The sequence below is a fragment of the Nansenia antarctica genome, assembly GCF_963989245.1.
Source record: "Nansenia antarctica genome assembly, chromosome: 2".
NCBI classification, from domain to species: Eukaryota; Metazoa; Chordata; class Actinopteri; order Argentiniformes; family Microstomatidae; genus Nansenia; species Nansenia antarctica.
Window position 1 is genome coordinate 44,359,510 of NC_137675.1, and position 24,897 is coordinate 44,384,406.

At 44.5% G+C, this 24,897-nt stretch overlaps 1 protein-coding gene across 1 annotated transcript; it reads right to left on the reverse strand.

Annotated features, from left to right (window-relative positions):
• Window positions 1-4,019: 4,019 nt before the first annotated feature.
• Window positions 4,020-24,071, reverse strand: gdpd3a (glycerophosphodiester phosphodiesterase domain containing 3a; the record flags this gene model as incomplete). Its single annotated transcript, XM_080524166.1, has 10 exons — window positions 4,020-4,148; window positions 5,217-5,268; window positions 5,686-5,745; window positions 9,043-9,176; window positions 9,446-9,535; window positions 17,025-17,143; window positions 17,415-17,460; window positions 17,618-17,753; window positions 19,047-19,089; window positions 23,933-24,071. 10 exons carry the CDS (start codon window positions 24,069-24,071, stop codon window positions 4,020-4,022), a joined length of 948 nt encoding a protein of 315 aa, XP_080380292.1.
• Between the last annotated feature and the right edge of the window lie 826 nt (window positions 24,072-24,897).

The window sequence follows — 24,897 nt, forward strand, 5'->3', positions numbered from 1 at the left end:
TAGGAGATTGTCGTCGTGGCGGGAGAAACTTGCAGCTTCGTTAGTTTGTTTACCAAGTCTGAGGAAGTCTCGTCATACGTCATCACGAACTGCAAAACAAACCTCTGTCGACCAATGGGAATCCTTCAAATGACAGCGAGAATATAGGTCAGCCAATTAGATGGGACTTCTCCTTTCTACCTTATAACTCGCGTGTCACACAGGAAGATAGCAACTGATAAAACATTTAGGGTAGGCCACAAGTACATTTATGTACAGTATATTTGTAACGTGTCTCTGTGTCGTTGCTGTTTTGTATACATCTGGGGGGTATTCCATCAACTTCGCTAAAGGAAAATCCAGGCATATTTTTGATAACTCTCGCGAGACTTATACAAATAATCCTGGATTTTTTATCAATCTCGCGACATTTATCAGAATAAACCTGGATTTTCCTTTAGCGACGTTGATGTATACAAAACAACAACGACACAGACATGTTACAAATATAATGTACTGTAGCGAACGGGAACTTTCTAGTGTAACTCGCCCCATGCGGGAGTCGAACCCCGACCTCCCACATAACCGACGAAACTCTCTTGGTCTAATGGTTAGCGCTGCCGTCGGTTATGCGGGAGATCGGGGTTCGACTCCCGCATGGGGCGAGTTACACTAGAAGATTCCCGTTCGCTACACTGGTGTCTGAAGTGGGATGGAAGGAAGGCCATCGGAGAGGCGTGTCCACGTGAGGGACTTGACATAGTGAAGCGTGAGGGCACGCTCTCCCGAACGGTGAGGATAGTGTAACGATCCTGTATGAGGCCCGTTAACAGCTCCACCAAGGGAGTTAACTCTCTTGGTCTAATGGTTAGCGCGGCCGTCGGTTATGCGGGAGATCGGGGTTCGATTCCCGCATGGGGCGAGTTACACTAGAAGTCTCCCGTTCGCTACAGTACATACATTTAAAAGCTACTTGTGCACAGCATAAAAGAGATGTGTCATCAACAACAAATATAGAACATTAGAGCAACGTTGCATCACTAGAATTCTTAAACTTCCATAGAAATGTTGTTGCTAAATACTCTTAAAGATATTCTTATCTAGCATACATTTCGATTAACTATTCACCTTATCTAATATTCATCATCTTTGTGTGTCACAAGAGGACAAGGTATTTGCTCTCTGAAGAGTTGACCCATTTATTTCATTAAATTCTCAAACTTGTTGTTATGAAAACCAGGTCAGAGAACCTTTATTTCCCAATAAACCTTGTAGATTATTATGAAGTACCATGACAGTACTTTGATCATGAGACTGAGTGGTAATATATTTACTGTGGGTAGCTGTGTCTCACAACTGTAGAGCCTTAAGTTCCTTATTACCTCATGACCTGACCAGGAAAAACTCTGGATCTTTGTTGCAATCTAGAGCAAGACCAAGGTCAGGAAAAGCTCCTGGCCCTGGCAAGGTCCCAGTATGACACACTTAACATTCCTCATGGCTGATAAGGAAACACAGGAGGCTCTTTTACTCCTATATAATGAAAAGTCATATACAAGTCAAATGTATAAATATTATTAAAGCAATAGTTGTCCCCCACCGATGAAATCGGAGATACCACTGGGACAATGTTAATGAAACCTAATGGTGGTCTTGCCATACAGATGGGATGTTTATGAAATTACGCTGATTGGCCCTCCTAATTGTTCAGGAGTTTCGAGGAGTTTCATTAAATACATCATAATAGGGTGCAAAGTGGAGTGGTAGGAGTGTAGCCGAGATGCAGTAAGGCATATAGCCTAAGGGACAATGTCCACAGTGAGCTTATTCTTTTTGTTGTTGTTAAAAAAGCTGAGCACAGCACTCTCTGTGGGACCTGGGCCTATGTTGTTTATAGGCTACCCGATACAGTGCTTTAGCTAGCAAGGAAGCTAGCAAAGATTATGTGATTATGCATTTCTATGCTTGTAGTTTGCTGGCAAGAGGGGGTAAAAACATATTTAGAGAGTGCTTGTTTCATACAAAAAGAGTGTATATTTATTTCAGAAACTGTAGTGGAGGACATCCTCATTGGTGAATCATTTTTTGTGAGTGAAGTCTCATAATTTATTATCTCATAATACATTTTACATTTAATTAATTTAGCAGACGCTTCTATCCAAAGCGACTTACATTTGTCTAAGTAAGTGAATCAACTATACAACAGTCACCATAAGTAAAACCTATAATAAGAACAGTAGGTGCCATCGGCAGTCACAGTTCTAGAGAAAGGACGATTTTTTAATTACATTTTGGGATTCCATGTTCTGGTTATGTATGGTATTAGAGGGTCTTGAATCTGATGCAAGCTGCTACTAGGAGCCAGTGAAGGGTGTGGAGGACGGGTTAGGGTTATTCGGGGAGATTGAACACCGGATGGCCTGCAGTGATGCAGGCCAGAGGTCTGATGGTAGGAGGAGGGAGCCTGGAGGTCTGATGGTAGGAGGAGGGAGCCTGGAGGTCTGATGGTAGGAGGCAGGGAGCCTGGAGGTCTGATGGTAGGAGGCAGGGAGCCTGGAGGTCTGATGGTAGGAGGCAGGGAGCCTGGAGGTCTGGTGGTAGGAGGCAGGGAGCCTGGAGGTCTGGTGGTAGGAGGAGGGAGCCTGGAGGTCTGATGGTAGGAGGCAGGGAGCCTGGAGGTCTGGTGGTAGGAGGCAGGGAGCCTGGAGGTGTGATGGTAGGAGGCAGGGAGCCTGGAGGTGTGATGGTAGGAGGAGGGAGCCTGGCCAGGAGTGAGTTGCAGTAGTCTAGGCAGGAGATGACAAGTGACTGGACTAGCTGTTGAGCTGCATCTCATGAGGAATAGACGTATCCTTTGAATGTTATAGAGGAAGAGACTACAGGAGCGGGCCTGTGGATAATTTAATACTGAAATTTGGCCTATATAGATATGGAAACCAGTTGTGTGTTGAGAGTTGGGTTGGGTAACCATGGTTCGAGTCACATTTGTAACCAAAATGTGTCTTAGCTAACAGATCATTTGGGAATAATATTTTGAGAAAGCAATGCAAAGCTTTAAGAAGCAAGACTGATGGAAATATTGGCTGTGCAAATAGAAATTTGTGTTTGAAGTATAGTATGATAGTAGCCTAATGGCACCCAAATAAAAATAAAAAGTATGAATAAACGTCTCGCTTCATTCACAGGTTTCTCCATCAATCTCCTTTTATAGAGGGGCGCTACATCATTGTGGGGTACAACATGGCTACAAATAAAGTTATTATTATTATTATTATTATTATTATTATTATTATTATTACTACTTTACTAAGGGCAGACTTCAATCCGCACTTTGGTTCTGTTTATGTGGGCACTGTAACTAACATCTAATTGTTTGCATTTTTAAAGAGAAAGATTTGCGCATGACATTTCAAACATGCTAATTTAAGTTCCATTGACTCCCATTGGTTTTTGGTAAAAAAAGAAAATTGTTATGAATTAGCGGCAGTTAGTGTGACAGTGCCAAGTTAAACGCAACCAAAATGTTTGTTCTAATCCATAAAAGGGTAAGGAACCAAATATGTGATTTTATAATTCGGGTGAACTGTACCTTTAACTCAGCATTCAAACCAGCGTCCAGTTCATTTTCCCCCAAACAAACTGTAAACAATAAAATGTGACTGACCAAGCTATGTAGCTGCCGGGTGGTTAGGTTTGTCCTGACTGGCAGAACCCCATAGGAATCATCGTTTTCACAGGTTTCAAGGTTGCAAAGAAAAAGTCTGTTTTCAAGCATAAAAACAAGAAGCTGCTACTTTGCTGCCATGTTGCATTTTTCTGCATAACGTTTATCATGTTAAGTTTCCTCTGGCCATTACATTCACCAACCACTGAGACAGATCCATGGGGATTGTTGACTGGCACAGAGAATACAGCGTTCTGTCATAGTTTGGCCACACAATTCACACATGATACATGAGGGGAGGTAACATTCAGTGGGTTGATGGAGCTGTCACTTTAGAACCCTGTGGGTCAGTGAATCAGTTGGCGGTGTGAAGCCGTCAGTCTTGAATCCTGTGTCTGGAGAGGTAGTTTGTCAGGAGGGTGGGGTAGTCAGTCATGACGCCCGTCGCTCCCACCTCGAATGCCGCCTCGATGTCCTGATCCATGTTGCAAACAAACAGGTGCACCTGCGAGCAGGGACAGAGAGCACCAGAGAGATGAGAGACAGGGACAGAGAGCACCAGAGAGATGAGAGACAGGGACAGAGAGCACCAGAGAGATGAGAGACAGGGACAGAGAGCACCAGAGAGATGAGAGACAGGGACAGAGAGCACCAGAGAGATGAGAGACAAGGACAGAGAGCACCAGAGAGATGAGAGACCAGACATACCGGTTATTCCTCCACTCTGCATTTTGTAACATTTTCCTGCAATTCTACTTTTGTTGGCATGTTTTTAACATTCTTTATCAATGCTTGCTTGCTACTGTTGTGGATTTAATTTATTCTTAATAGATTTAGTAAAACTTATAAAGCACAAAGAGCTTAGATCAATTGTCTCCAAAGAGGCCTTTTATTAAGCAAAGTTACATGAGCGCAAAGAGAAACAAGCAGACCAATAAGCAAGAAGCAATAGCCAAAAAGCAAAAAGCCCCCAACAATTCGTGGGACTCATATTTATAGAACTGTCCTTGGTCATGAGGTCACTATTCTTGGGAACCAATCATATTATACAAATCTGTGATTACACAAGTTATGGGCCCTGTCCATAGTCAGAATTATTCACTGCGCCACAGATCTTGGCCCATCCCTTAAAGGAAGGAAATGGGCCTTCCTTGAGTGCTAGATTCGCCAAACTGTAGAGAGACATTTCTCAGTATAAAATGATCTAAAATTACATCACTACCTACCTACACCTGGGGGGAAAAAACGAGAACTCAAGTATCGTGTCTACCGCTCACAATCTTACCTGAGTTTGCCTCACTGTTTCAACATTGTTCTAAAGCCAGCTGACTGTCTGCCGCCCCGCCCCCACACACCGCCTCCTCATCATTCTTAAGCACCCTGTTGCTACTTTCTATATGACAAGGTTTGAGACCAGGGGAACAGTTCCAAAAGGCATGCTGGGAGAGTTAAAGGAAGTGCAGCTGTCGACTTCCTGCCCCATGTGAAAGGGCTGGGAGGATGGCTCACAATATGGAATCAGTACCACCTATTTTTTTTTAATATATGGATGATCACGATAAAGGCTTCATACCTGAATCCCTCGATTCGCCAGATGTTTAAACAGACTCTTCCTCATAGTTAATCTGGAACAACATGAAACACAGCGATGGTTGGTGTCGATACTGTCACCTCACCCTATTGTAGGCACGTATTGTACCTCCCTTGTATAGAGAATGAGGAAAGTAATCAGGATCTTGCTCGTAATGTTTTAACCAATGATGCATTCACATACTCCCTGGAATTAGGAAAGTCTGACCTGAACAGTACAGAGATTATACACCAATTCTTCCCAATTCTCAGAATTCTCCATATATGATATTCCAGGAGCTCTTGAAGTTGTTTCCAAGGAGCACATGAACACTATAAGACCAGGAGTTTTCCTGACCTCACAACCTGACTAGAAAAAATAACAAATGAAATACTTAAAATAACCCATTTAGATTCAATGTAATAGAAGGAATCCATCTTTACAGCTGTGAAGTGTGATAATGTTTACCCACTTCTCTATCAGAGAGATGAACAGTCTGTTCCTTAGAAGGCGGTTATCTGGAATGTATGTCCTGCATGACACAAAACAAGATCAGACATTCAATTAAGTTTACACACACACACACGTACAAACACACGGTAATCAGACAGATAGAACTAGGATGTCCAGCACAACACAAAATGATATCAGTTCATTCAGTCTAAGTTTTAGCATGCACACACACACACACACACACACACACACACACACACACACACACACACACACACACACACACACACACACACATTCTGACAGATAATTATACAGATAGAACTGTAGGAAGATATTGATCAACACCAATACACAAAAAAGACATCTTCTTTTGGCTCTACACTCCAAAAGATTTTATCTAACAATTACTATGCGTGTGAAGTAGAGATTCTCTGTTTTATTTGATGGTATGTTTGTAGCTACATATTGGTTTCACCATTCAGAAATTACAACACATTTTATGCATAGTCCCCCTAGGGTACCCAAAAGTGATGGGACACTTGGCTTGACAGATGTTTCTGGTTCGTTAGGTGTGTTCAGTCACATCATTTGTGCAGCCATAAGAGAGCTGTCAATGACTAGTATTGATTCTAGGCTTTGCTTTTGCCTTTGGAGTCTGATATTGGTGTCTGTCAACATAAGGACCAAAGAGATGTCAATGAAAGTCAGGGAAGCCTTTATGAGGCTGAAATATCAGAAGAAGAAAAAATCTATCGCAAATAGCCAAAAACCTTAAACTTACCAAAAGCTGTTTGAAACATCATTAAACGAAAGAAAGCACCGGTGAGCTTAGAAATAGCAGCCTGGTAGGCCAAGGATGACATCCACAGTGGATGACTGAAGAATGCTCACCCTCATGATTAGGAAAACCCTCAAAACAATAACAGTGATCCAGGAGGTAGGTGAATGTGTCAGAGACTATCATCCACAGACCAGGAACACTCTCCAGGAGGTAGAACAACTGTCCCACAGACCAGGAACACTCTCCAGGAGGTAGAACAACTGTCCCACAGACCAGGAACACTCTCCAGGAGGTAGAACAACTGTCCCACAGACCAGGAACACTCTCCAGGAGGTAGAACAACTGTCCCACAGACCAGGAACAGTCTCCAAGAGGTAGAACAACTGTCCCACAGACCAGGAACAGTCTCCAGGAGGTAGAACAACTGTCCCACAGACCAGGAACACTCTCCAGGAGGTAGAACAACTGTCCCATAGACCAGGAACACTCTCCAGGAGGTAGAACAACTGTCCCACAGACCAGGAACACTCTCCAGGAGGTAGAACAACTGTCCTACAGACCAGGAACACTCTCCAGGAGGTAGAACAACTGTCCCACAGACCAGGAACACTCTCCAGGAGGTAGAACAACTGTCCCACAGACCAGGAACACTCTCCAAGAGGTAGAACAACTGTCCCACAGACCAGGAAAACTCTCCAGGAGGTAGAACAACTGTCCCACAGACCAGGAACACTCTCCAGGAGGTAGAACAACTGTCCCACAGACCAGGAACAGTCTCCAGGAGGTAGAACAACTGTCCCACAGACCAGGAACACTCTCCAGGAGGTAGAACAACTGTCCCACAGACCAGGAACACTCTCTAGGAGGTAGAACAACTGTCCCACAGACCAGGAACACTCTCCAGGAGGTAGAACAACTGTCCCACAGACCAGGAACAGTCTCCAGGAGGTAGAACAACTGTCCCACAGACCAGGAACACTCTCCAGGAGGTAGAACAACTGTCCCACAGACCAGGAACACTCTCCAGGAGGTAGAACAACTGTCCCACAGACCAGGAACACTCTCCAGGAGGTAGAACAACTGTCCCACAGACCAGGAACACTCTCCAGGAGGTAGAACAGCTGGGTTGAGGGGGGGGGCTGGGTTGAGGGGAGGGCTGGGTTGAGGGGGGGGCTGGGTTGAGGGGGGGGCTGGGTTGAGGGGGGGCTGGGTTGAGGGGGGGGCTTGGTTGAGGGGAGGGCTGGGTTGAGGGGAGGGCTGGGTTGAGGGGGGGTGGCTGGGTTGAGGGGGGGGGGGCTGGGTTGAGGGGGGGGCTTGCGCTAAATCGCTGACACTGCGGTAGATGGCGATTTATTTTTAATTACATTTTTCTTTCTTTTTTTCAGAGATCTGGGGCTATTCAAAAAACATTGGTGACAACAGCCATGTCCCAGGCCTAACAACAGCCATGTCCCAGGCCTAACAACAGCCTTGTCCCAGGCCTAACAACAGCCATGTCCCAGGCCTAACAACAGCCGTGTCCCAGGCCTAACAACAGCCATGTACCAGGCCTAACAACAGCTGTGTCCCAGGCCTAACAACAGCCGTGTCCCAGGCCTAACAACAACCATGTCCCAGGCCTAACAATAGCCGTGTCCCAGGCCTAACAACAACCATGTCCCAGGCCTAACAACAGCCATGTACCAGGCCTAACAACAGCCGTGTCCCAGGCCTAACAATAGCCGTGTACGCCCAGGCCTAACAACAGCCGTGTCCCAGGCCTAACAACAACCATGTCCCAGGCCTAACAACAGCCGTGTCCCAGGCCTAACAATAGCCGTGTACGCCCAGACCTAACAACAGCCGTGTACTCCCAGGCCTAACAACAGCCGTGTACGCCCAGGCCTAACAACAGCCGTGTACTCCCAGGCCTAACAACAACCATGTCCCAGGCCTAACAATAGCCGTGTCCCAGGCCTAACAACAACCATGTCCCAGGCCTAACAACAGCCATGTACCAGGCCTAACAACAGCCGTGTCCCAGGCCTAACAATAGCCGTGTACGCCCAGGCCTAACAACAGCCGTGTCCCAGGCCTAACAACAACCATGTCCAAGGCCTAACAACAGCCGTGTCCCAGGCCTAACAATAGCCGTGTACGCCCAGACCTAACAACAGCCGTGTACTCCCAGGCCTAACAACAGCCGTGTACGCCCAGGCCTAACAACAGCCGTGTACTCCCAGGCCTAACAACAGCCGTGTACGCCCAGGCCTAACAACAGTCGTGTACGACCAGGCCTAACAATAGCCGTGTACGCCTAGGCCTAACAACAGCCGTGTCCCAGGCCTAACAACAGCTGTGTCCCAGGCCTAACAATAGCCGTGTACGCCCAGACCTAACAACAGCCGTGTACTCCCAGGCCTAACAACAGCCGTGTACGCCCAGGCCTAACAACAGCCGTGTACGCCTAGGCCTAACAATGCCACTGCACAGATAAACATACATGACCACATACACACCCTCACACACACACACTCTCTCTCTCTCTCTCTCTCTCTCTCTCTCTCACACACACACACACACACACACACACACACACACACACACACACACCTGTTGAAGACGTGGGGCAGGTAGAACTGCAGGAAACTCTCCCCCAGCGGGACAAAGGGCAGCAGACCGCTGTAGAACAGAAGGAGGAGCTGCAGGCCTCTGACCATGCTGAAGCTGTAGGGCATGGTGGAGTTCTAGAGGGAGGAGGGAGGGAGGGGAGGAGGAGGAGGAGAGAGAGAGGAGGGGGGCAGGGAGGAAGAGGGTGAGGGAAGGAGACATTTGGAGCAGGCATGAAAAGAGAGCAATAGATAAGAAGCGGGGAGAGAGATGTGAGTGGAATACGTGAAAAAAGGAAGAGAGAGATAGAGAAATAGGCCGATAGTGAGATGGTAAGTTGAGTGAGGGTTGACAGAGAGGTTCAAATGTGCTCAGGCTATGTTATCACCGCCTTGTGGACACATACTGTGCTGCGCAGTTTCTTCATGATGTCAGACTTCACAGTGGCCCAGACAGTGATGTCCTCCCTGTCATACAGCTTCACCAGGTTTGACACCTGTAGGAGAGATAGAGGCACAGTGGTGGGAGGAGAAAAGAGTGGTAGTAAGAGAGAGAGAGAGCGATATGGAGGAGGAGAAATGAGCAGGCAGAGGGAGAATAGAAGGGTAGAGGGAGGGTGAAAGTATATATTTTTTTTTTTACATCCTGTCATAGCAACAACTAGGGAGCTCTTGACGAGCCAAGTCAATCTTCAAATTCAAATCCAATTGAACATGCATTTAATTTCCTGATGATTTTAGGCAAAAAGACCTCAAAACATACAGACAAACTGAAACAAACTGAAAACCATCAATGATACTCGGTCAATGGGACTTCAGGCAGTTATTGCATGCAAAAGATTGTCTACCAAATACTAAACATGAGTGCTTTATTTGGACATTATGTTTTCCCCCAGTATGATTAAAACCCCTCAAACATCACACAGCTGAAAGAATTCTGCATGGAGGCGGGGGAAAAACGTTCTCCCGGTTGATGTCAGAGGCTGATAGTTTGTAGTCTAATTGAGCTTATTTCAGCCAAAGGGGGCAATACCAGCTATTAGGACATAGGGTGTACTTTTTCCTCAGTAGGAATTGGCATCTTCGTAATTTTTTTGTTAAATAAATGATAAAAGTTAAATTCTTGTTTTTGGTTCAATTACATCACCTTTATGTATAGATACTGATTGAAAGAAGATCAAATATTGATATACGGTATATGATCTAATGGTAAATGGACTGCACTTATATAGCGCCTTATTCCAAAGCGCATTATAATGGCCTCTCATTCATCCATTTACACACCAATGGTGACAGGCTACCATGCAAGGCGCCGGCCCACTAGTTGGGAGCAAATTGGGGTTCAGTGTTGTGAGAGAAAATTATTATATGTAAAAAGACATTTTCTACATTTAAGATTCAAACTTTGGATATCTAGGGCAAAGCTATATAAACTGATTTCCTGTTGTAACCACACAATGAAACCAGTTTCTCTACTTGAAGCTTGACATTGGCTAGACAACAGACACATTTAAATGATTACAAAGACCTGATTGCTCTCTTTTCTCCCAAGATGGACCAAGCCATCTAGAGCAGTTTTGGACTTTTGTGTTTCCCCAGACCCAGTACTCTAATGGCGCTTTTCCACTACGATGCAGACCTGGTGCCGACCTGGTGCTGACCTAGGTCTGCCCGCTTCGGTTCCCTTTTCCATTCGTCGGTCCGGGTCGCTTCAGTCCTAGGTCCCAGGTACCACATCCGAGCAGGGTCCCAGGGTCCCAGGTCCCAGGTCCCACACCGTTGATTGGTCAATGGACAATCGTCATCCCATGTCCCATCCCATATTATTTCTTCACAACCGCCATCTTGAAAATACCACATTCACTAGGAAAATGTCACTACATTTTCTGTAATAGCTTATTAATAAAGATTCGGAAAATTATGCTGACCATCGTATTATCTTAGTTTAATGTCATTTCAATGAATCATATAACTTTTATTTACAACAAGCACAACACAAAAATCGCTATTATGCACCGTGTTTGTCCGTGAATAACACCGGCTGTGGAGGTGGTAAAAAAAACACAATACTCCTTTGCTAACTTCACCATCTGTCTACGGTCATTTTGAGCCCTTAACCACCGCGCTGACACCCCGAGAAGTTATGCTTTTAACCGTAAACTCGATGAACCGGGAGTTCGCCAGCAGCCGTCCAGCCATTTTCACCATTCACTCATGAGTCAAATGCCGGTTTTAACAGGGAATTCGCTCCGCGCTGTGTCCACGGTGATAGGAGTGGATGATCGACTCCATTCAAAAACTGTTGAATTCCCTGGCTTCTCCTCTTTCCGGACACGTTTGAATTGTTATCCTAACCCCCGGTAAACCGAAGTTATTAACCCGCAAACGGCACCGTGTTTGTCTGTGAATAACACCGGCTGTGTCATGAGTCAAATTCCGGTAGATTCGCGTCTTGTCTGCGTTTCCCGATGATGATACTACAGTTCATAAAGCAGACAAGTGAAGGCAGTGGTTTTAAGGGTTCAAAAAACATGACTTCATTATGTGTACATAGCTTCCTCTCTCTCTTTCTCTTTCTCTCCCAAAAAATCACTGCTGTGTACACCCGGAAGCTTTTTGCCAGGCTGCGTGTGACGCGTAACTCCGCCTACTATCCTCTACTCCTCCTACTAGTCCGGGTCGGTTTGTGTAATGGAAACCAGAACAGATCAAAAGTGACCCGACCTGACCCGACCCGACCCGACCCGACCCGACCCGGGCCGGTCAATGGAAAAGCGCCTTAAGACCAGACTAAACCAGTTTGTGGCTATTGTGTTCCTTTTTCACCTTTGTGTAACTAGGAGAAAGTGGGGTCCGATTCCCCCTTAACCTTCATCCCCCATCATCTTCCTCAATGTACAAGTCCACACCCATTGCTCATGATTGGTCTAGACCCCACCCGAGGGCGGACCTCTTACCTGAGTGTACCTGAGTGTATATATACAGAGATGTGATGAATGATCTGGACAGTTTGGCGACGAGGAAACAAGGGAGCGGCTGCGAGGGTATCCTGTTTTGTCCGCTCTCGGCCATTTTCAGCTGATGAGCTGGGTTTTATTATGAAAAGTTGAGAAGGAACAAGACTCTCGCGTTTCACCTAGCAAGTGACGCGGTTAAGAGATCCCCTCTATTTTTGATTGGCTGAGAGCGGATGATCAGGGCCTTGGCACGCTGTCTACGTAACACACGAACGGTAAGCCTGTCGATTTTCATTTGTATACGGAACGGTATTTAATCGGTTGCTGTTATCTGGTTACAGAGAAGGTATTAACCAGAGGGAGTGGCTGCTTACCTGATTGCAGAGAGGGCCTAATCAGGGGGAGTTGCTGTTCACCTGGTTACAGAGAGGGCCTAACCAGGGAGAGATGCTGTTTTTGGTTAACAGAGGTCCAAATCAGTGAATCCTAGGTTAATCTAGGATTGGGTTTATTACACAGAGGTTTAGTTCTGTGTAAAAGTGGGGAGATGGGAACACATTTTCCATAAAATTCATTTGAGCCAGTCAGGAGTTCTGAATTTTCCATGTATGATAATAGAGTTTCATTGAGCTAACCAAAGTTCTGAACTCCAGTTTTAATTAGTTAATCAGTGTTAATACTTCAGTTTTTTTCAGTGCATATGTAAAAGGCAGTGCTGATCTTACAAGATTGCTACCTACCAGCCACCCCTCCCCTGGAGCTCAGAGTCTAATCTCCACAGACTAAGTTTTGTGAATTGTATTGTAAAGAAATTGTTTTCTTATTTGTGATAAGACATTACGGGCCCTATTATGCACTTCATCAATAAGACGAGGCGGTAGATCTAAACTTAAGACGTGGAGGCGTGGTCAAGGCCACTTTGCTATTATGCGTGCGGTAAAACCCGGCGCTATGCAAAGAAATTAGTCATGGGTGTGTTTTGGGCGTCTTCTCAATCATCCCAATCAGTGTGCCAGGTGCCATTCCCTTTAAGAACCGGCTGCTTTGAGTCATTAGCGCTATGCTATTATGGAAGTCCTAAGAAGGAGGTCAGCGCGCTTCTCTGCCTCTCCCTTCTGAAATAAAGCATTTATACTGTGACCGTAATTGACGTCTTGCCGTGGAGCCACGTGCGTGTTCATGTGTGGCCACATGCATGCGCAAACCGCGGAGGCGCGCTCGTGTTTCAAAACGTGCATGAAGTCTAAACTTAAGAACTTTTCAAACCACTTCTTAGCGCTAGGAGCAAAGTCAGATCGCATAATAGCAGGGGCGCCTAGTGCACTTCATTAACATATGAACACTCCCACAATGAGCAATATATGCACGGGAGTTTTACGTCTTATGTGTGGGCGCCTATCGACACCTGCATAATAGCAGTAGCGCGTATGAAGCGCATAATAAGGGTGGCGGTAGGTCTTAACCTGGCGGTGCGTCTTAATTAAGACTTAAGACGGCAAGTTAAGAAGTGCATAATAGGGCCCTACAGCTGTTTTAAATTGTTTTCTTATTTGTGATAAGACATTACAACTGTTTTCTGTTTTTAGTCATTCCTTGTGTGTTTTTTTTGTGTGGCTATTTTAACTAATAGTGCTATTTTGTATCTATATTTTTTCCCTTGAATATAACTTGATTTGAGTTTAAAATGGGTATAGAATCAAGTCGTTCAGAGAGAGTAAAACCACTTCTTGGTCCTGCTAAGATAATGGCAGACAAATGGGGTTTTTCTGCTGTTGAACATATTGGGCTATGGTCTAAGTATTCATCTTTTCCTGCTACATGTGGGACACTGAGCGTTAGCATGTTAAATGGGATTAGAATAGAATTGGAGACTTTTGAGAAAACACCTGTAGGAAAGAAAGCAAAGAATTAGATAAATTGGGATTGTTTTAGAAAGTGGGAACGCATGGCAGAGGACAAACACAAGAACTCAGAAGAGGGTTTACTTTTGAAATTGCTACTATTGATAGTTTGCGCGGTTATCTCTGTTAGTGGGTAACGTGGTTCCACCAGAGAGCAGCTATCGCCCCGGATATTTTTAGAAATTGTATTGTTAACTTGATTTTGTTCTTTTTATATGTGATAGGCATTATAGCTGTTAATGGAACAGATTGACCATGTCATAGGTCGATGTGGGGTCTATTTGAAAAACAACCTTAGAATGAGTATACCTGTGGTGTCTGGGCATATCCCTATTCCAGTTGAGAAATGGGTGCTGAGAAAGGGGGTAGATACACAGATTAGGCAGGATGTCTGATTAGACAGAGGAATAGGATTTTAGAAATAGGAAATAGTCTATCATTGTTGTTTCTCCATGTACAGGTCCAGTTTTTTGTATATCTTGATGGTTTAAGAATGTCTTGTTTTCCGACACTTTTAGGAAAATTTTTGAGTTGTTTGGATTTTCTTGTTGTGAAAAGAGACCCTAGCGGTTTTTGAGTTTCTGTTTTCTATTTTCTTTGCATTAGGCAAGGTTTTATATTTTCTAACCCAAGTCATGGGGAGTTGCTTTCTTGTACAGAAAGAAATGACAGTTTCTTTTTTTTTTTCCTTACTAAACATTTTGACCTGAGGTTTATGAACCCTCCGGTGTAGAAGTGAACGTCCACCCTGAGAGTTATTTCTATTCTCAAGAAGGTGGGTTTATGTGTAAAACTCTGGGAAAACTGATCACTTTCCATTTTGAGTTTTTTGCATAAACCTGTCCAAAATTATATAGATCTGTTTGGTATTCATGCATTGTTCAGACCATGATGTATTGAAAAAAGAACCATGTGGCCTGTCGTATCAGAGGCTCATAAAAGACTATATTTTTGATTGCTCTAACTCCCACTAACTCATTAACAATTAACCCTGGTTTTTCTTGTTTTTGAATGATTTTTCAGTAAGTATATTTTGACATCATAAAACATGACACATTTGTTTATGATTTTCAAATCACACGAAAATGTTCTACCGTTTCCTATTTTGATATTAAGATGTTGGTTTGATTAGACATACAATTCTGTTGCAGTTTTTTATTTGTTAAACTGTCTCCTCAGACAGATCAGTGGTGGCCCTGTATCACTGCAGCTACACTTGATTTTTGCCACGGCAAGAATGTGATATACAGTATATTTCAGAGTGGAAGCCGTTTTACCAGAATCCAGAGACGGCGTGCTACGCAATATCCAGCCGGATGATTGAGTGATGAACCAGGGCCACCAGAGAGGGAAGCGACGACCAGGGTTACCAGACCCACCAGAGAACACAGAGGAGATGACGATAAGGGTGGCCAGGCCCGCCAGAGAGAGAGCCAGATGATTGGGTGATGAACCAGAGCCACCAGGGTGCCAGGCCCGGCAGAGAAGGACGCAGCCACCAGGGTGCCAGGCCCGGCAGAGAAGGACGCAGCCACCAGGGTGCCAAACCCGCCGGAAAAGGAAGCAGCCACCAAGGTGCCAAACCCGCCAGAGAGAGAAACAAACGCCAGAGGACGAGACCCGGCAGAGAACCACCAAACGACCATCGACGGCAATGTTCCAGTTTCAACAGCCCGGACCGCCGAGCCTTCAAATCAGAGCATGGCCGTTTCAAGGAGGAAAGACACATAGTATCATGAGAGATTTTGCTTCGAGGATGAATTACTCTGAATTGTTGGATCTGTCAACAGATACCTGTGAGTCCAGCCAGGGTCCAGTGTGGACACCTGTACTAGTGAGGATGCTGGTGAGTGCCTGCATCATGTTTTCGATGGTGCTAAAGACCACTCCCCAGACCATGTCCAACATGGAAGGAGACAGACGACTGCCTGAACCTCAATGACACTGACAGACGACGACCGATTAGGAAGAGATTGAAGAGCAAGCAAATTCTCCAACTGGGGTCAAGTGCTAGTAACCTCTGACCCTGAAGATGCAAGAATCAAGAAGGCGTCAGTCGTTTGGATTTTATTTTTATTATTTTTTTTGTCTTGTGTATGATGTACTGTGTTTAATTTTAAGTAAACTTTAGGTTGTGATGATTTTTTTATTATTCTTTCTCCAAAAATGTCTTGAACCATATTTTTCTAATTGTTCTTGTTTTAAGAGTTTACATCTTAAAAAAGTGTGGAATGTGAGAGAAAATTATTATATGTAAAAAGACATTTTCTACATTTAAGATTCAAACTTTGGATATCTAGGGCAAAGCTATATAAACTGATTTCCTGTTGTAACCACACAATGAAACCAGTTTCTCTACTTGAAGCTTGACATTGGCTAGACACATTTAAATGATTACAAAGACCTGATTGCTCTCTTTTCTCCCGAGATGGACCAAGCCATCTAGAGCAGTTTTGGACTTTTGTGTTTCCCCAGACCCAGTACTCTAAGACCAGACTAAACCAGTTTGTGGCTATTGTGTTCCTTTTTCACCTTTGTGTAACTAGGAGAAAGTGGGGGCCGATTCCCCCTTAACCTTCATCCCCCATCATCTTCCTCAATGTACAAGTCCACACCCATTGCTCATGATTGGTCTAGACCCCACCCGAGGGCGGACCTCTTACCTGAGTGTACCTGAGTGTATATATACAGAGATGTGATGAATGATCTGGACTTTCTGAGGAACTTTGAATCTTCAGATCAGATTTAATATTCTTCTGCAGATTCCTCCTTCTGCAGAAGAATATTAAATATCTTTTCTTATACATCTTGAAACGAAACAGGCTGCTTTTATTGATAATTTGCTCTAACAGTGTCTTGCCCAAGGACACCTCGAAATGTCGACAGGAGGGGATCGAGCCGCTGATCTTGCAGTCATTAGACGCTGGCTCTACCTCCTGAGCCACAGCCACTCTAAAGAACTAAATATTTCACGGGGTGTCCTAATTTTTTTCTCATGACTGCACATACGTGAGGGAAGAAGATGAACTGTGTTGATTCAAGTCTTATTGTGAAGTGTGGTGATATGAGTACTTAAGGTTTAAAAAAGGTTTGATGGTATTCAGCTCAGTGGACCTACTGTATGTTACCTTTCTCATCAGCAGCTCGTTGTCCTCTTTGACCTCAATGTTGACGGGCATCTTGGGGTACTTCCTGAACAAGTCTTCCAAGAGGGCAAACTTCCTGTCTGAACCGCTGCTGTAGCGCCCTAACATGGGTAAGGAATGGAAGAGGATGGAATGGAGAGGAGTTGGGGGTGAACATCTCTCGCTCTCTCTCTCTCTCATAGGCACACACAGGCACACACACACACACACACACACAGTGAGAAAACTGACATGAAATACTGACTGTGCTATTGACCCCTGTTTGTCAAAGAGGTACTGTATGATGGAGGATTGTGTGTGCGTGCGTGCGTGTGTGTGTATGCGTGTGTGTGTGTGTGTGTGCCTGCGAGAGAGAGAGAGAGAAATACACACCTGCATAAAACGTCACCTCCAGCTCAGGCTTATAGAGAGGCAACTCCTACAAAAAGTAAGTATAATAAATAATGCCAGCAATTCGTACAGTATATGCAACAATTAAATTTCTTGTCTCAATGCTTTATACAGTATTAACTGTAGAATGGCACTCAATTCATGTGAATTCGATGACATCACTCGGCCTGAGGTTAACCTCTGACCTCTAGTTTCAGTGAGGAGATGGTGACGTCGTGCCCAGTCTGTCTCAGGAGGTTCTCATCATGTGACACCACCACATGACCATCCCTCGTCAGGTGACAGTCAAGCTCCAGCATTTCTGTCCCCTGCTCCACCGCGCTGAGACAGACAGACAGACAGACAGAGGAGAGAGAGAGAGAGAGAGAGAGAGAGAGAGAGAGAGAGAGAGAGAGAGAGAGAGAGAGAGAGAGAGAGAGAGAGGAAGTGGAAGAGTTTTTTCTTTTGTCTTACTCAAATTTAGTATGTTCCAAGCACTCTTTCCAGTAAACTGAAATGAATCTTAAGTATTCAACAGCGTCGTCTGGTTGTTTGGAACAAAGGACTGCAGCAGAGATATTTTGGCTGCGTTCGTAAAATTCGCTCTGGAATCGGATCAGCACTCATGGAATGTCTCTTGTCCAATCAAATTACTTGGTCCCTTTATGACGTTGAACAGAGTGTGCGCTCCGGCGCTCTCAGAGCGAATTTACGAACGCAGCCTTTAAGTTTATTCCAAATTCCCACAGAAGGCATGACTTTGAGCAGTACCTTTAGATCACTGCATTGACACATGCAGGTACTGAAGCAGACCCTTGCTAAGGTTTGAAAGGTAATGAAAAGTATTTAATTGAAAGATATTTTAATTTTGAAATAATGTTAAGGTGACACCAGAACACTGATTAAAGTGATTTTTTAAACAGACACAAATCACAAGTATACCTTTTTTGGACCAGTTGACAGTTCTGCAATGGGGTGCACATTTCTAGCCCTAAAAGACCCTTAACATATTTCCTCTGCAGGTTTTCACCTCAACCTGTCCATTACGGATTAGATTTGGGTCAGTGGCCACAACCAGTTGGGAGACTGGTCATTAGATGGTCACATAGATTAGAGTTAAACAAAATAAAGAAAGAAAATATATATCACGACGGCTATCCAGGCCTGAGCATAGATTACTTTTTCCTGCTATGACTGGGGGATAGATGATTCACTTTCTTAGTCAAATGTATTTGTTGTAAGTCGCTTTGGATAAAGGTGTCTGCTGAATGCCAAACATGTCAATGTAAATGTAGAGTGACAGTCATATACAACCAGACAGTCATATACCCTCTAGTCATAACCAGACAGTCATATACTCTAGTCATAACCAGACAGTCATATACCCTCTAGTCATAACCAGACAGTCATATACCCTCTAGTCATACCCAGACAGTCATATACCCTCTATACCCAGACAGTCATATACCCTCTAGTCATAACCAGCCAGTCATGTACCCTCTAGTCATACCCAGACAGTCATATACCCTCTAGTCATACCCAGACAGTCATATAGCCTCTAGTCATACCCTGGTAGTAACTCTATGGGAATGATTCAGCCACACAGCTGACCAGAGGACAGAAGGTGCTACTCACTGTGTGAAGGCCTCCATGGTGCTCTCTATCTTCTCACCACATCCTGGCAACAACAGAGAGATGGTTACATGGTTACATATCAGTATCTATCTACACAACCTTTCTTTTGGGCATTCTAAAATGTTCGTTTTAGAGAGTTCAACAGATGCAAACCATTTTAAGGTATGGTCGTTTAAACTGTGAATCTTGTGAGTAAACAAGTAACAAGTTGTATCATTTTAAAATCATTATTATGTTACAGTAGTCACATCTGTACACCTCTAAGATACAACTGCTCTCCAGACCAGTGGAGCCCCTAGACTTTTGGGGGCCCTAAGCAAACAACATTATGGAGGCCCCTGGTAAGGGTCTTAGGCGGGTGACGATGTGGACATTTTAAAATTTATTTATTTCCCTGACACTAAAATATAATACGGTTTTACGAAGTTCGCGCATATGCGCGCGCTCGTGTGTGTGTAAGTAAAAAAACAGTCTGAAACAAAGGAATTCATTATAAATGTCATAATGTATTAATTAACAGTCACACACACGTCCGAGTATTTGATCAACAAAGGAGCCATGTGTAGTAACATCAAATTGGAGCAATATAAATAATGAAATATCAACTCACTTATTAGATACATACAAATCACTGTGCTTATTACAACTCTTAACACACTTACATTCTGAAACTGCTGGTGTTTTCACATTCTGAAACAGCAACATTAATATGTAATATCAAACAGAGCAAGAACAACAAATAAATAAACAAATAAATCAAAAAATCAATAAACAAGTATATTCTGAAACCGCTGGTGTTCTTATTTACATTTTACATGACTCCACTGGGTCTGTCTGTCTGTCTGTCTGCCTGCCTGCTTGCCTGCCTGCTTGTCTGTCTGTCTGTCTGTCTGTCTGCCTGCCTAAGACATGACTTACTTATTTTGCACTCTGCATCTTATTTACATTTTTGCACTCTGCAGCTTCTTACTTATTTTGCACTCTGCATCTCCTTGCTTATTTTGCACTCTACTTATGTTTTCTGTTTGCTATTTGCTGAACCCTACTCTGAACCTGCTCTATACTCTGAACCCTGACATACAGTAACCTTTTAGAATCGCTGCTTTCGTGCCTTGGCTGCAGCGGGTGGCGTTCGTAAAGTCGCTTTTGGAAATCTGACCGGCACTCGTGGAACGCCTCTCGTCCAATCGAATGACTCGGTCCCCTTTAGACGTTGAACCCAGTGTGCGCGCCGGCGCTCTCAGAGCGAGTTTACGAACGCACCAAACAAGCTGTGCGAGCGCAGCGCAGCGCGAGCAGACTCAGAGCGACTGAACGCTGAATGCCATGATTTCCATTGAAAATACATTCATCCAAGGAGACAAGGACAGTTTTAGTTTGACAAAAAGGGCCTTTTTGTTTGGTGGCCCCAAGCAATTGCCTTGGTTGCCTCTATGGACGGGGCGCCTCTGCTCCAGACTTGACTCTCCACCTCTCCTGACAAAGTAACATTTAACAAGCTAGCAGCAACATGCTAATCATAGCAAGCTAGCTATCAAAGCATTTAGCAACCTCTTAGGTCCTTATGTCCAGAGTGTACTGTTCCTAAACCTGAGCAGTCCAGATAGGCAAGGCAAGGCAAGGCAAGTTTATTTGTATAGCACATTTCATACAACATGCAATTCAAAGTGCTTTACGTATAGCATAAAAAAATACAGCAAAAGGAGGATAGTAAGAAAATAAAAATGACAAAAATAGATACGTACATATAGAAAATAAATAGAGAAGCATTTAACAAGATAATAAGAATGAATAAAAAGATATAGATAAAAGTGTTATTATTGCAACTGTATTCAACTGCTATCCTTCCCGATACGGCGTGTGAGATTGCAGGTAGTGCATCTGTGTTCAGCCACTACCTTGCGCGATACGGTGTGTGAGATCGCAGTGTAAAATGACACGTTTGATACTGCATCAGGCTATAAAGCATAATAAGACAGGCAATCAGCTAGACCTCGTCTTCACCAGATCCTCCCACACCTCCAACCTAAAGGCCGATTTAAGCTTCTGCGTCGAATTTACGCGCGTCTACGCCGTAGCCTACGTAAGGGGTCTCCAAGTTTATAGTTCTACGTTGGTCCGCGGACCGTGGACCGCGTCGCGTTGGTCGGTGTACTCATAGCGGCATAATAGCGATCAAAAAACGTATTTTTGTTATGCTTGTTGTAAAGAAAATGTCTATAATGCATTGAAATGACAGTAAACTAAGATAATACGATGGTTATCATAATTTTTCAAATCTTTATTAATAAGTAATTACAGAAAAAGTAAATGACATTTCTGTCATGACTTCCGCATTTACGAGAGAGTCGGAATGTGACGCTACCAAGCGGACCAATCACAGTTGTTATAGATAACTTTACATTAAATATGTCTATCATAAATATAATTTAAACCCAACGAACAGCCATGGGGCTCCCTGTAACTAATAATTTATTTCTAAATAAACAGGATTGTACATCTCGTAAATGTGAATCGCGCTCCTTATAGGAAGGCTGTGCCTGATGCTTCCATAGGGCACTCCGTTGGAACTCAACGACATTAAACAAAGATAATACGATGGTTATCATAATTTTTCAAATCTTTATTAATAAGTAATTACAGAAAAAGTAAATGACATTTCTGTCATGGCTTCCGCATTTTGGCCGACGAGAGAGTCGGAATCATGTCGGAATCATGTGCTACCAAGCGGACCAATCACATAGCTTACGGTTGCGTAGGCACTGCCGCGTACTTACATTTTTGGAGAGGTGCGCGTCAATCGACGGCGTAGCCTACGCAAGGCTACGCGGGCCAACGCAAGCTACGCCGTAGCCTACGCCGTCGATTTTACGCAGGAGCGTAAACTGGGCTTTACTGTTACCCCTCTTCCAGTTTCTGATCATCACTTTGTATCCTTCTCCCTTCCCGTCAAATCCACCGCCTCCCAGTCAGTCCATACCCACACTGTATCTTCTCATCACAACCTGCCTACCCTCTCCCCCACCACTCTCTCTTCCTCTGTCTTATCCTCCCTACCCTCTGTTGAATCTTTCTCCCTACTATCCACCAATTTATCATCCTCCACCCTCCTGCCCGCTCTCTCCTCATCCTTCGACTGTCGCTGTCCACTGACCTCGATGCCAGCACGATCCTCTCGATCCCGTGGCTCTCTGAAACCATACAAGCTTGTAGAATAGAGCTCAGGGCAGCTGAGAGGAAATGGAGAAAAACCAACCTCCCTGATGACCTAGGCCCTTATTGCTCTCTCCTCTTCAACTACACCTCCTCTGCATCTGCTACTAAAGCGTCCAACCATTCCAAAATAGGATTCTCTGCCTCTAACCCTAGGAAATTGTTCTCCACATTTTCCACACTCCTCAAAATGTTCACCAGTTGATAACCATTAGTAAAAAATAATAGTAATACATATTGCAATATTTATAAATTGACAGCGCTGTAAATAGTGTTATTGTGTACAATACATTGCACCCGCTTAATATGACTCAGGCTGCTGTTGGTGAGCTTACTAATTGCACATAAGATATGTTGATGAGAATATAATAAACAAGGGTCAATCAGAATTTTTATGTTGGCAGTGCAAAATGAAAAGGTCATATGCACCCTGCTTACAAGGTGAACGAGTTAATGTAGCCAACAAAAACACTATGAAGACATAAATACACTGTACTAACTGTACTATTTAAGAAAAGTAATTGTTTCCACATAGTAGTCTAAATGTTGAATAGAGAGATGGGTGGCGGCCTCATTTTTTACCCAATAAATAGTTTTTGGTCGCTTTTGGCTGCCCCCCCCCCTATTGAACTGTTGTCCCCCCCTGTGTCTCTCTCCTGAAAATGAACTGGCTACGCCCCTGGGGTTCTCCTACCACCGATATGCAAACGACACTCAACTCTTCCTGTCTTTCCCCCTCCTCTGACTCACATGCTGCAACATGTATCTCTGCATAGGTGTCAGCCCACCACCTCAACCTTAACAAGACTGAGCTACTCTTCCTCCCTGGGAAAGCCTGCCCTCTCTAAGACTTCTCCGTCACAGTTGAGAAGTCCTCCCAGACAGCCAAGAACCTTGGAGTGATCCTCGACAACCACTTATCCTGTGCGGCAACATCACAGCGAGAGCACGCTCCTGCAGATTCTTCCTCTACAACATCTGAAGAATACGTCCATTCCTCACCAGAGAAGCAGCTCAACTCTTGGTCCAGTCACTGGTCATCTCCCGCCTTGACTACGGCAACGCACTCTTAGCCGGGCTCCCCGCCTCTGCCGCTCATCCAGAATGCCGCCACCCGTCTGGTGTTCAACCTCCCCAAATTCTCTCATGTTACCACCCCCTTCTTTGCACCCTTCACTGGCTCCCGATAGCAGCTCGCATCAGATTCAAGACCCTGATACTCGTCTACCTGGCTGCAAAGGGAACAGCCCCTGCCTACCTGCAAGCAATGGTCACCCCCCAAACATCAGCCCATTCACTCGGGTCTTCCGCCTCATGCTATCCGGTCACACTGGCCGCTGGTGGAATGAGCTTCCCACGGCTGTCAGAACTGTAGAATCACTCCCCATCTTCTGCCATAGAAGACCCATCTCTTCAGGCTACACCTTAACTGTCCTTCCTGAGACATCTACTACCCCTCTGTACTGTTTATCCAGTGTCATAATTAAAAAAAAAAACTTCTAGCACGACGACTGCCAATTGCCCCAGGGCTGGGCAAAGATTACTTGTTCCTGCTATGACTGGTGGATAGATGATTCATTTACTTAGTCAAATGTATTTGTTGTAAGTCGCTTTGGATAAAGGCGTCTGCTAAATGCCAAAAATGTCAATGGAAATGTCTGAGCCATCCTTACCTCCTCTGTGAGAGATGTGGCGACAGTAGAATGCAGGGTGTTTCTTCTTGTGGAGGATCTGAGGGTACTTCAGCAGGTACAGGGAGGTCAAGGTGTAACCCCCCAGGGCCGGGAGGATGAAGTACAAGGAACTGGTCATAATCCCCCCAAAAAATATTTCCAAAGGGAGCGGTGGTGCTGGATAAAAATGCAGAAGTCAGTTGAATATTGTTTGGAAAGTTGAACAGGACACCTGCTGTGTTCACTGATATAATGGTAAAAAAGAACGATGGTAAAAAAAAAAGACTGAAAGATGAGAGTCCGCTTGTTATGCAAAATGCATCCAATGACCTGAAAGCAACCTGCTCATATTCTGAACTCAGTTTCCCACACTAGAATGTTCTCTCTCTCTCTCTCTCTCTCTCTCTCTCTCTCTCTCTCTCTCTCTCTCTCTCTCTCTCTCTCTCTCTCTCTCTCTCTCTCTCTCTCTCTTTTACTCAACCATTCACTCTCAGCCTCATTCAGCTGTCAGCCGAGACAGGAATGTTGCAACACATTTTCATGTTCAAATTTCAAGTTGAAGACAGCCAAACTTGACGAACAGGTATGACCAAGGAGGACTTGGCTCTGTTTGCAGAGTAACCCTGTCGTCCTCTCTACCCCACTCCTTCTTTCTCTCTCACCAGAGAATTGTGGACTCAATCCAGGCTGTAAAAATCCACAGTTAATGAAGCACTAGTGGCCTCTCTCTCACCTCACGCCTCTCTCTCTCCCTCCCCTCCCTGTGACATACTGTTCTTTTCTCTCAGGCTTTGCTACCTTTGTGCTACAATGCCTGTGTGTGTGTGTGTGTGTGTGTGTGTGTGTGTGTGTGTGTGTGTGGGTGTGGGTGTGGGTGTGGGTGTGGGTGTGTGTGTGTGTGACGTGCGGTGGATGAAAAATGTAGTGGGCTGGCTAAGGAAAGAATATGCATTACACTGTGACTT